General features: G+C 40.5%; 1 protein-coding gene across 1 annotated transcript; it reads left to right on the top strand.

The window, feature by feature from the left end:
• The first annotated feature begins 5217 nt into the window (after nucleotides 1-5217).
• Nucleotides 5218-8664, top strand: coq7 (coenzyme Q7 homolog, ubiquinone (yeast)). Its single transcript, XM_041933926.1, has 6 exons — nucleotides 5218-5361; nucleotides 5894-6072; nucleotides 6468-6582; nucleotides 6764-6903; nucleotides 8082-8150; nucleotides 8493-8664. The coding sequence occupies exons 1-6, from the start codon at nucleotides 5292-5294 to the stop codon at nucleotides 8568-8570; spliced, it is 651 nt and encodes a 216-aa protein (XP_041789860.1). The 5' UTR covers nucleotides 5218-5291; the 3' UTR covers nucleotides 8571-8664.
• Nucleotides 8665-13359: the final 4695 nt, after the last annotated feature.

The following is a 13359-nucleotide window of genomic DNA, read 5'->3' as shown; positions in this document are numbered from 1 at the left end:
ATCTTCTAGGCTGATTTTGCATCAGAATCAGTAATGAGTAATGATAGCAGCTGCTCATAAAGCTAATTAGATCTTAAAATCACAACAGCGACACAAGGTCACCTCTCAGGAAGTCCGGGTGCTGGACTCTGTGTGTGTTTTTTTTTACATGTTTTTTCTTCTTTTTCAATACTCACAGGAGAAATTTATCTTTAGTGTTTCCAAACTACTCAGCCACAGCACAGCCAGAGGTCGGAGGCTTTGGACGGAGTGAAACGGCAGGAGTATTTCTAATTTCTAAACTATGCACATCCCTTTGGTGTCACAGCATGTATACCTGAAAGACAGGAAGAATATGCCAAATCCACCGTGGTCTGGTAAGTAAACACAGGTGACATGCAGGGCTACTCAGCCCCTATCCTAACGGTCTGCTGTTCCTCCCATGTTCTTGTGCATTTCCCCTGAGTGCTCCAGTGTCTACTCATAGTCTAAAAACATGCAGGTTTGGTGAGCTGGAGCTTTTTTTCCCGTGGTGTGTGAGTGAATATGTTTGTCTTGGGCCAGAAGCCAACCCTCGACTGTGACCCTGAATTGAAACAGGAAGATATAGAAAATTTATGAATCGAGCATTTAACTGTACCCATGGGCAGGGCTGGCTGATGGCATGACTACAACCGCTGCAGGGCCTCAAGCGTGACAGGTTTGTATTTTAAAGCCTGCATCATTGTCTGATGACAGAACTGTAACAGCTCCAGTAAGATATAATACTGCACGTATGTGGGTTTTTTCCATCGTGGAGTCTTTTTTTTATACCAGTAACTATAGTAAACATGTGCAAGCTGTAACATGGGGTTTTGGATGATATTGTCATACTTGAGTAGGAGGGGAAATGCTACGTTTAAAGTATGTTGACATTTTCTTTTCAAAATGTCAATTTAGTGAACACTGCCATGTAAGACAAACACGTGGGAAAGTGGAGCGCATCTGACTCAAGTGTCTAACAGCTATAACGTCTGACCTTATTGTCAACCAGCTTTTACTGAGGGCCGCTCCTCTGATTTACATGTTCAGTATCCTCATCATGAGGAGAGCTCCTCGGCCTGTGCTGCATATGTCTTACGTAGCTCTGGAAGGAGTATTTCCCTGAAATAATCCTGATCGTGTTGGCTTGTCACCCACGCTAGGGTCTTAAAGTCAGGATATGTTTGCCCTTGCTCCTTCAAATTTGACTATTCTTGTAGCAATTCATCTCTCGTGAGTGCTAAATCACATGAGAACCCCTTTAAAGAATAATTGAAGTTACTTTCACTCTGTGTCTTTTTTTAGCCACCATGATAAAGATTTTCATTGATTTCTTCACTGTAGATCTTACATAACTGTGTGAGAGAAATGCCCTCCAATAGACAAACACACACACACACGTTCACGCAGGGCCAATTCCACAATGAAGTTTGAAAGTTTCCAGTTTGAGGTGATGGAGATGTTGACCCCGAAGCAAAATATCATCCAGGGCTCGCCTTAGGCTGGAGCTGCTCATAAAGCTTTTAACCAAATTCATTCTTTTTTTTAAATTTATTCGAGGGGAGGGTTGTCAAGAACAATATTACGTGTGTAAACGCAGACACTGACGCATGCTGCTGTCACATATTCTACATCTGGGAAAATAACTAATTTTACTTAAAATCATGTGCACATCACACACACCCACACACGAGCTTTGGGTGTCCCACCACACCAGTCAGGGACCAAACGAGACAAGACCTATCATGTCTCCTCTCAGTGAGAGCAGACATTGTTGACTCACTGTAGTCTAGAGGCGCTTAGCCTGGGTCCCACCACAGCTATGCACTGTCTGACCAGAGCCTCGGAGCAAGGGTGTGCAGACTCACACACGTCCATGGATGGGTGCAAACATCACACAAAAACAGACGGACACAAAAACATATATACATACAGGTATATAGACATTTTTTTTTCCACCAGTCTCACTCCTCTCCGGCTCTGTGGTTTGCTCTTCAATCCACACATCAATCACAACACACTCAAGAGCACGAAAGCATGCACCTTCTGTAGGTCTGTCTTTTTCAACCGCGCCACCCAGTATTACTTCATATGTCCGTTAGACAGTAGTCTGAGAAGGCCCGTTTGCTTTTTGGGGACAGACATTACACCTGTCACACGGTTCTGCAAACCACTTGTGTTGAAAGGCTCTGTTTTCTCTCCATAAATCCCCCAGCCATGTGTGCCAAGCGTGCCTGACACACTCCAGCCTGTCCTCAGACATCAAGCCCCAGTCTCAAGATCCACTTAAGGGCCCCTTGGACCTGACATCATAGTGAGTCAATTGATGTTCAGGTATTCATCCCCTGACTCCTCATACCCATGCCTGGATTAAGTCCCCATTGGCCCCCACCTCCCCTCCTTTGTGTATGTACTCTTTCGCCTCTATTAATTGCAGTGCACTTAATAGAGTATAAATGGCACTTTCCTTATAAGCCAAGGGACCCAGAAAACAATCATCAATCTTATGCTGAAATGAAACATCCTGGTCCTGGGTTTTCTGTGTGTACATATTGGATAATTTGTTAATTTGATGTGATTATCTCATCTGGCTAATCTAACACACTTTTTTCAGGAAAATGCACCATGTGAGCACAATATACAGTAAAACAATAAAGATCTTAAAGGTCAACTGCAGGAGGTAAGTGCTGCACTTCCACAAAGTTAGGAGACTTAGAAGATATACATTAAAGAGGCTTTAATAAAAAAAAAAGCAATGTATCACATGACAATGAATTCTCTCTTGGATTTGCAGCTCCTGTCGGCAGACACAGCAGGAAATTGTTTTCAGTGAAAAAGCTCTAAAAACCCACTGCACACTACCTGCTCAGCACCATGGAGCATTTAGCAGCTAGAGAGCCATGTATAACCATCGGAAGTTGCTAGAAACCAAAAACAGAGCTAAAAGAGACATTACATTCATCAGGAGGCTGTTGTTGTTGTTGTTGCAGATATTGTTCAAAATCTTGATTTTTAGTCCCTAGTATGTCAAGCTTCCAAAATGTTAGACCCTTCATTTCCCCTAATGCAGCTCTATGGCTTTATATGAGATAATCCGGGTTATTTTCTTAGACTTTAAACAGCTCCCTCCACAGCCACAGAAGACATCTGTTTTCAACTCAGTAATCCCTGTGACGAGTACGCTGAACTTCATGTGTAAGATTGGTGGTGTGCAAGACATGGCCAGAAAATTAGGTAAAAATGTGTTGATATTGTGTTTTACAGGTGCAAACAAATTAGCAAGTTGAATTACCAAAGCCCACTGACGCACCGTGAAGCCAGGGCTTTTGGGATCCTGGGGGACTGGGTCCCCAGAGCAGTTAATCCAGCCTTGCTCACACCTGTGACCTACAGAGAGGACAAAGGCAACCCACACGTACCGATGTGCAGCCACACATGCGTAGCCACCCACAGTCAGACAGACAGATAGGGAAACACATAACCGGTGTCTCACCACAAACACACAAACACACACACACAGACAACCGACACACCCCGCCATTCACTGTCCTGGCCTTGTTTACTCATGACCATCACAGCTCTGCAGCAGTCAACCCCATCATTCCACAGATTCCTGCGTCCCAACACTATTTTATGTGCTTTGCAGGAACACTTGTTTTTTTTTCTGCTCTTGAAACAGGACAGGACAAGCATTACTATGAATAATGCTGACTGACATAATGAAATGAAAGAAAGTGAACGATTATGCAGACTCAGGGCAAACACACCACACTTTTTGATTTAAGGCTGACATCTTCACTTTTTCTTCTTTTTTTGTTTGTATTTGAAAATGTGAAATCTAATTGTTCTGCATGCTGTCTCGTTTGGAGGCCCACACTTGCAGTGGCATATATATTATACTGGCACTGAAATGATGATGAAAACTGGGACCAACTGGAGTTACCAAGGTATAACTGGCATCAGAAGGCCTTTTTCTGTGCAACACTGCCATCTATAGACCATCAGCAAGGACTGTGATTGCTCCAGCGACTGCCTGGTTTTCTTTGCTTAATTGCCTTATTGTCAGGTTCGGTCTTATATAACAAGCCTAAACAAAAGATGCACTCATGATTTGTTTGACACAGAAAGGAGAGAGTGTCTGGCCAAAAGGCAATTTTCTGTATTTATTTTTTTAAATGCTTGGTTTCCTCCCACAGGCCAGAGATATGTAGGTCAGGTGAACTGCGTGAACTCTAAATTGGCTGTTATGTGTGGATTTGTTTGTGTTGTGCTATAGCCATGTGGCAGACTGGTGACCAGTCCAGGATGCTGACCCTGCATAGCAATAAGTAGTTATAAAGATGGTGGGTAATTATACAGTTGATCACATTGGGACCTTCTGAGTCATACAATGCATACTAAAAGAAAACATTACCAGCCACATAACTTTTCAAATGTATCTCAATTAGTTGGTGTCTGGGTTCTCTTTAACTTTGAATAACAAATTTAAGCATACTTCTTGAACCAGCAAAGAACTGCATGGGTCTCCATGCTTCTTACTAACTTATTATAGACCAGTTAATTTTTTATAGAATAATACTCATAGCTCAGCTTATTTGTAAATTTGTGCATGTCTCAAGTCTTTAAGATTAGAGAAACACAATGCCATCTAGTGACAAACTCCAGATCTGCACAGACAGAACATGAAAAATAAAACAACCCTAGTAAAGGACATCAGGTAATTTTACAAGACAGTGGGGCCATGCATTTATTCTCATCTGTAAGCCCTCTATTCACATAGAAACAACCGGATGTTAACAACAACAACAACACCAACAAAAACTAAAAACCCCTCCAAAATATCACTCACTGTCAAAAGAAATATATTGGAAAGTCCCTCCTGAGACAGTTTCACAGACTAAAATCATCCTAATGATATAACATAAATCACTTTAGCTTTTCCATTTCCTTGCTGAAACACCTTTCTGTTGTGGCTGAAGATTGTTCATCATAGTAAACTGTTTGTAGGTAAATATACAGTTATGTACAGGTTGTAAGGTAAAATAATCTGTGATGCATAACTCTTCATGTCAGAGATATGTTGACCTACGTAGACCCAAGAAGACTTAAAGCACACACTTTCACTACCTTGAGGACTCAGAGCTCTGTCTGAGGGAGGGCGCGCAGTGATGTGTCCATCGTAACGCGGTGACGTCATACACCTGCGCCACGTCCATTCTGACATTTTGCAATGACAGTTTGCACACATTTGTCTTCGTTGACGCAGGTAGTTAAGCCATAAACTGACCACCATGCAAAGAGCCACACACACAGCTTTATATTACTGGTCTCCGATGATTCGCCAGTGTTTAACATGCAGAGGTAAGCTGTAGGTCTGGAGGTTTCTTTAGCATCGACAGCTAAGAGCTAAAGTGCAAAAAATGCGAAAAACGAATGACAACAAACACAGTAGACAACATCTTATGTTGTCGGAAGTTTCATACCTATTTTTTTCACACAACTGTTCTTTCAGTTGTTATTGTAGCATGATTGAAGTCGACAGGAGCTTCACTGGACATAATGTTTCATAACAGATGTTAGCTAACATAGTTGCCCCACTCTGAGATGCTTGTTGTATATTTCACTGTTATGTATCATTTCTGTAACACGAGGAAACAGACATCACTAGCTGTGTAGCTACAGTTTCCAGCTGTAAGATACTCATCATGACATTATTATTTTTAGGAAAAATCTTAAAGTTGAAAACTGAAGTATCTTAAATAGGGTTTTCACGTGTTACAGATGTTTAAGCTCCTAGTGCGGACAGACTCAAAGCTTCGAGGTCCTTCAAAGAGCGAAAAATAAGTCCTGTTTGCTATTGCGTTGCCAGCTAACCTTAAACTGTATGTAACAGTGCCCGTGCAGCTGAGCTCACGCGCTTACAGTGTGGTCCCGCCCCCACGCGACAGTGAGGAGAAGGAGATGCTGGACCGAATCCTGCGCGTGGACCATGCGGGTGAATACGGGGCCAACCGCATCTACGCCGGCCAGATGGCAGTGTTGGGACGATCTAGGACTGGACCTCTTATCCAGGTATGGACAGAGTGTGACACATAGTTTTGAAGTAGGACACAAGTCTGTCCACTGGCGACAGTGTCCACCAGATTTGTGAAAGGCATCACAGATGACTCCACATGCCATTTCAAAAAATTGTTCGATACCCAGGAATCATGTTGGCTGCACACAGAACAGAGCGACCAATGTGGCTGCTTCCAGATGCTTTCCTAGTGCATGAGTCCAGACTGCTCCTTAAAGAGGAGTTGCTGTATAGTAGAAATATGAAATTTCACTCGTAACTTTTGATTTGTCCCTTCTTGTACGCTGATAAATAGTACATTTGGCACAGGGTGAATCTGGAAAGTCTGTAAAGGTCTTGTCTAGTGTGACTCATAATTGGTCAGTGTTTGTTCTTGTTTTGTTTTCTTCAGGAAATGTGGGATCAAGAAAAGAAACACCTTGAGAAATTCAATGAAATTTTGGCAGAGAACAGAGTTCGTCCCACAGCGCTGTTGCCCCTCTGGAACATTGCTGGGTTTGCATTAGGTTGGTACAGCTCATAAGTTATGAGATATCTAACTTTAAAGATCAATACAAATGCATAAACGAGTTATGATTTCTGACAGTGTTATGATTATGTCATGATTTGGGATTCCTTAATGTAGGTTAGTGTGGTACATATCATAAATCTGAACTGTGTGTTCCTTCTGTTTTAAATCTACTCCAGGTGCGTCCTCCGCACTGCTGGGAAAAGAGGGCGCAATGGCCTGCACTGTGGCGGTGGAGGAGAGTATTTCAGAACATTACAACAGCCAGATAAGAGCTCTGATGGAAAAGGACCCCGAGAGATACACTGAACTGTTACAAGTGAGTCGGCCACTGTTTTCTCTGTAATACTTGCGTTGCCCCACATCTTTGAGGAGTGGTGTTGTGTATTTGTTTTACTCATGGTATGATGTTACGCAGAAACAAAGAAGAATCTGAACAAGACAACTTTTACATGTCAAAGATTGCATGTCAAGCATACATGCCATATAGTGGATCAAAAACTTAAGAAAGAGAAAGAGAAGTTCTGAAATGAAGGTGTTATAGTTAGAAAATTAAAAAGTTGAATGGGAGCTCTTAATTTGATTTCCCTGCAGTTTGTTTTGTTGTTTGGTTAAAAGGTTATTATGATGTTATTAATCTGAAACAGTGTACGTCTTAGGACACAAAATACATTTCAGAAAAATATTCTGGTAGTAAAGCAAAATCAAATCAAAGTTACACACATCACTAATTCCCTGTTAAAACTGATTCAGCATTGGAGATCATTGGTAAATGGCAAAGGCAGACACACATTGTCAGAGCTCAGGAGTGACTAGAATGCCAAGATTTTTACTGCACATCTCTGGATATTATCCAGATGGGTCCAGCCAGCACTCAGCACATGAAAATAGACCTTGAAACAGGGTCTTCTAAACAGTGATTTCATCTGTTATTTTCACAGATCCAGTTATGTAAATGTTTGGGCTTCACGGTTGATTCATGCGGTTAATTTTTAATGGAAATAAAGAAAATGGTTTCGGTGTAGCCAGCAGTTTGGAGCAACATTCACAGGTGAACCATGTAAATTAGACAATTTAAAAGAGAACAGACTAAACTTTTTTTATTGGCATTTTATTGTCAGTCCTGCCAGAAAAGCTTGACACATTTGTTTAGTTATAACACATATGCCATTATAAAAAAACTAGATACAACTAGGGCTGCACCCGATAGCTCCAAATTGACCTTTGAATTCTAAATCAACATTTGATAGATCATAAGATTGTGGTGTTTATGCAACGTTAGACACAGAGAGAGAGGCTGCTGTATCAGGGTCTAAGTACATACATACAAGTATACTCCTTTGTATTTCCCAGAGTGTATTTATGTTGACAAATCTGATGAGTTATATTCATTAACCAAAGTTGATGTAGATTGACCCCAGATTTGACATTACTGATGCAATGAAATCTGAATAAGTGCACTTACTTAATAAATTTTCTTGGGGTTTATTTTAATAGGTTATAAAGGAATTCAGAGACGATGAGATGGAGCATCACGACACAGGATTGGAGCACGATGCTGAAACAGTAAGTATATTTTATAATCTTGGTGTGAATCTTGGTTGGTTGAGAATGTTTGTGTTGATGTGCTTGATGTTTCAGATGTGTTTGGTGGTGTTTTGAGTTTAGCTTACTGACATCTATTATACATCAAGGACATTTCACCGTCACTGCACAATCCACACAGATTTTGTTTTCGTTTTTGTTTTTGATTTCACAAAAACCTGACACCTTGTGGTATAAAAATACACTGAAATATGTACAAAACACATACTTATCAACAGTCATTTATGAAAGTCTTTACCTGTCTTTGCAGTTTTTACTGAAGTACTGCAATCTAAGTATCTTTTATTTGTTTTTTTGTTTTAGGTACCTGGATACTGGCTACTAAAAAATGCAATACAGCTAGGCTGCAAAGCTGCAATATATGTGTCTGAACGTGTCTAACATTGTATTTAGAATAATAGAAAATGAGAAATTGAGCCGTGTTTGTTTTGATATGTTGACAAAGTTTGTATAAATAAATTCATCTGAATTTGGATGTCCGTTCAGATTCTGTTCCATTGTAAATGAAGTACCTTGTGATGCAACACTTGGTTGTGCAATTGCAAGATTTAAAGAGTTGTGTTCAAACATTCACTGTTACCTACATGAACCTACATTTCACTGCCTTGTATAGTGTGTAAGTACATGGACTGTGAAAGAAGGTGGATATAATCCTTTCTGAATTAAACAAGCAGGTCTTTACACTGTTGTGTTTGTGGAAATCCTGTCTTACCTTTCTTCCAGTGCTGCCCTCGAGAAGCAGCCTACTACTACCAAGATAAGTGATGCTGGTGGGAAAATTGGTGGAATAATCACTTTTGCAACAAGGATACTTGAGTGATCCAATGAACTAACAGGAGAAGGCATACTACTTTCAGCTAACATAAGATTTTTACTGATTTTTAATGCGCCTTTTCCTCTTTCTTAAGATATCTGAGTAATCTTATTCTAGCCATTGAAACTATGGACAATAGACAAATCCCTCTCCAAAAGATGAATACCTAACGTGTAATGAGGACATATTGTTGCTAGCATGCACAGCCATCATACCCTTCAACAAACTCTCCTGTTTCACATGTAATAGTATATATATCAAGGTGAGCAATGACTTGTCATCCTGGCCTAACTGCTAAGCGCCCTCACACAGCTGTTCTGGGTACATTAGGTCACTGAGAAAGAGGGATTGACAAGAGGCTTGTCCAGGGGCCCCTAATCTAGGCCTTTCAGCAGGTTGAGCAAAGTGTTCATTCCCCTCCTAGTCAATATCAGTTTGTCCTCACTGTACATTGAGTATTGACCCAAGGACTTTTTACCCACGGTTTAGCCTTTTCATGCACTGGGGACATGACGATGCAGTGATTTATGGCCAGTGGCAGGGGCTGATAGGACTTAAATGAAATCCTTTGATGGTAATTTGTCTCTTGGCTGCAGCAGGCGGTAAAGTTGGTCAAATTGAAAATCTCATACTGTACAGTATGTTATATGAACGCAGATGGGTGACAAAATAAAGGGAAGACCAACATAATGTATAGTGTCCTAGCAAGGGACTGGGCTCAGAGAACTGCCTCAGTCTGCAAGTCTGTGGAACTCTAGAGGGATGAAACACTCTTCCAAAAATACATCTGGTGTTTTGATGATAGTGGAGAGCTCTGACTATTACCTCAAAATCTACTTTTCATACTCTATGGACTGCTGAAACAATTATTTCATTAATCAGCTGATCGACAGAGAATCTGTCTAAGGATAGTAATAATTCATAAATAGTTTAAGTAATTTTGTATGCATGCTAGCTGTGTTCCTCTAGGGATGGCAATATTGATAGGTTGGTTGCATGATCAGTTTCTCTGAAAGAGACTGAATAACAAACTGAAAAATCTCAACACCTATTGGATGGATTGTCATGATTGTACAGACATTCATAGTCCTCTGAGGATAGATCTGTTTGACTCCACCCAACTACTGGATGGATGGTCATTAAATTTGGTTCACACATTCTCGACCCATTTAGGATGAATTGGAATGACTTGGTACTCCCCTCACATTTTGCCATCATCACATTTTAATTTGTCCAATGCTTTGGTTTGTGATTCCCACCATCTTCAGCTGTAGTTTGTGTTCTAATTAGTAACTGTTAGCATGCTAACATAGTAAACTAAGATGGTAAACATTAAACTTGTGTAACATCAGCATGTTAGCATTGTTAATGTGGGCATATTAGCATACTGATGTTAGCATTTATCTCAATGCACTGCTGTCAGCATAGCTGTAGACTGTAAAAAAAACAAACAAACAAAATGTGTGAGGGTTTGCTGCTTTTCTTCACGTGATCATCAGTCTTTGGACTGTTGGTCTAACAGAACAAGTAATTTCTTGATGTTTTTTTCATTTTAGGAATGTATAATGGGCATTTTTACTATTTTTTTTCTTCATTTTCTAGATCAAAAATCGATTGATCCAGAAAATAACTGTCAGAATAACTGTTATTTTGAAGTCTTTCCTTCAATCAATACCTGTGTTAGAAGTGTTTCACTGAGCTGAGCTGTTCCCCAGGTTCACAGGCTCTGATCTATTTTGCCCAGCATGAGGTCAGAAGTGTTATTTTAGCTAGGTGGGTTTGCATATCAGATCTGACCCCAAAAGGTAATGTGCCTTTATTGCTTAAAAATTGATTCTTATTTGCTGTGCATCCTGTTAAGGGTAAATAACCTCAGATCAGTGATCATGGGCTACTTTTCTTAGCATGTCTGCACACCACAAAATGGCAAACTTCATCATCATAATCAAGTCCAACCAAACCAAAATATTGTTGTTGAAAAATTATGTTTTCATTTCCTGTGGCCTGTGAAAACCACTATTCTTCATGTAGTCTCTCGTGCCCAATGAGTTCCTCTTTGAGAAATGTTCCTCTTTGAACACTTTGCTACATAATGGCGAACAGGCTAATGGCTAAAAATAGCTAACGTTAATGAGCAAACAAAGACAAAAAGGTACATAAACTAGGACAAAGCGTTGTGATCAGGCGATACAACCTGAATCTACAGCATGTGAAACACGGCCTCATCCTGCCAACCGCTATTTTACAGAGGACTTTACACATGCTAAGGGCTAGGTGTAAAATTAAAGTTGTGACTTGTGTCTGTGTTGGAACTACTTCAGCTGGTGCAACTCTTAAAATGCTAGTAGCACATAAACTCTGTCCTAGAAATGACGTTCAAACTAGGCTACTTACACAGTACCTGGTGGAACCCACCGCTGAGCCCGAGTCCACATGCATTTCTTAAAACAGCGTTTTTCTTCCGTTGCTGTCAAGAGCATACCAAACCAACAGGTGGCGATATGACCCTAAAGACATGCTGGCCAATCAGAAGCCTGAATGAAATTTATTCCACCAGTGGTCTGAGCCTATCTAACAAATCAATAAACAAATCAATGACCGGCCTTGGCGTGAGAGTGTTGGATTATGTAGCAGTGACCTCCATAGCGCATTGCAACGCCTCTGCTCACCAGAGGTGGAAGGGTACCTCTATTTATATGTAAATATATAAAAAGTCCTGTTAGCAAGGTTAGCATCAACGGTATTTTGGCTGCGTTTGCCACTGCACAACATCTCCTCATGTGAACAAAACAGATGACAGTGCACACGCTGTTGTCACAAGCTGAAAATCTGGAAGGAGTTTTCCGAATGCTCAGTTTTCAGTAAGCTAAGACTGCACTTGTGTGTGTGTATGAAAGGTCAAAATACAAAGAAAAGCTACCTTTTGACAAATACTTGTGTACGTGTAGACTAGGTATGACGCTCCTCTGCCTCGCTCTGCCCCGATCATTCCCTGGCTCTCTGCTATGGCTCCCCTTCCCTTTCTTCTATCATCATCTTCTACTAACTTGCAATAAATACCTTAACTGCTTCACTGACTCCCTGGTTAGTCTGTGATTGGCTTTCCTAATTTCATAGCCCTTTGACATACATAACAGTATTTTCTTGTCTTGATGTGACCAGAACAAAAAGCCACAAAACTCCTGTGAACATATAACCTACTACACAGAAGCAACATGCGGCAGCTTTGCAAATCAAAGGTAGGCCATCATACATTATCTGTGCCCCAGTTTAATAGTGCTGATAGTTTTACAGCAAGGTGCAACCATTGAAATAAAGCCACAAATATACAGCTCCATCTGTGGCACTATTTTAGGTGATGAAATTACCAGTACATAAAAACAGGAGCGATGACTCAAACAAAGTGTTAAAGACCAAAAACCATCAACTTTACATATAAGTTAGCTGTTGTTGTTTAACTAGAGATATAATACTTTTGATATCACTTTAACTGTCAATTTCATTAAATCAGAAAGCTATTTTCTGTGGCCATCTGTGGCCATCAGGAGTTCATGTGAATTGTTTAGGTTCTTTTCTCAGAATTACGTCCAAAGGAATCTGCTGAAACACTGACTGAGATATTGGCAACACAAAGGGCAATAAAACTTAACTAAACTGGGACTGTCTTGCTACCCGTGAATAACTGGGGCTGTAAATTTTCAGCAGTACGAATAATACAAATTCTTATAAGTCATACAAGCTTTCGGATACAGATTGTATCACTTCTTGGCTTGGATATATGCACACTGTCAGTCAGCAGGCTGGTCTGGGTTTATGGTGACAAAAGGTCCATCTTTCGCACTGAGTAGCCACTTGCGATTGAGTAGATCTTGTTTGCTGATCACAACATGTTTTCTTTCAGATTTTGTTAAATGCATGCAAGGATTTCACCTCACTCTCATTAGACCCTTTAAAATCACCACCTGTTCTGTGATGAGCTACAAGCTTGTAAGTCATATGTGAGCTGTAAGACAAAGCCATTCAAAAATCTTCCCAGGCGAATCAGACAGATTGGAGCAAAACCCAGCGCACTGAGATAGCATTGTTCCTTTTCTCCCTGAAGACACAATGTACCTGGCTTTGGGCATTTTAAGGTGACTGCTTATATTTCTACTTTAACTTATTCAAACCATATGTCTTAGATTAGGCACGTCCTCTACAGCGTAAACAGCTTTCCGAATCTTAGACCATAACGTTAAATCAGTTTTTAAGCTGTTGTCTACTGGATTTGCAGGATTGCAGGATTTAAAGGAATAGTTCATTCCTTTAAATGAACATTTAGCATTTTGGTACATACACCTATCTGCTTTCTTGATG

This window comes from Chelmon rostratus, chromosome 3, assembly GCF_017976325.1.
Source record: "Chelmon rostratus isolate fCheRos1 chromosome 3, fCheRos1.pri, whole genome shotgun sequence".
NCBI lineage: Eukaryota > Metazoa > Chordata > Actinopteri > Chaetodontiformes > Chaetodontidae > Chelmon > Chelmon rostratus.
The sequence above is the reverse complement of the archived record's forward strand: the minus strand, read 5'-3'. Positions and strand labels throughout refer to the sequence as shown.

Excerpts from the sequence above, each read along its gene's own strand:
- coq7 (XM_041933926.1), top strand. The coding sequence starts at position 5,292 with ATGCAAAGAGCCACACACACAGCTTTATATTACTGGTCTCCGATGATT. Across the intron at positions 5,362-5,893 it reads CCAGTGTTTAACATGCAGAG|TGCCCGTGCAGCTGAGCTCA; the intron begins GTAAGCTGTAGG and ends TGTATGTAACAG. Across the intron at positions 6,904-8,081 it reads GATACACTGAACTGTTACAA|GTTATAAAGGAATTCAGAGA; the intron begins GTGAGTCGGCCA and ends TTATTTTAATAG.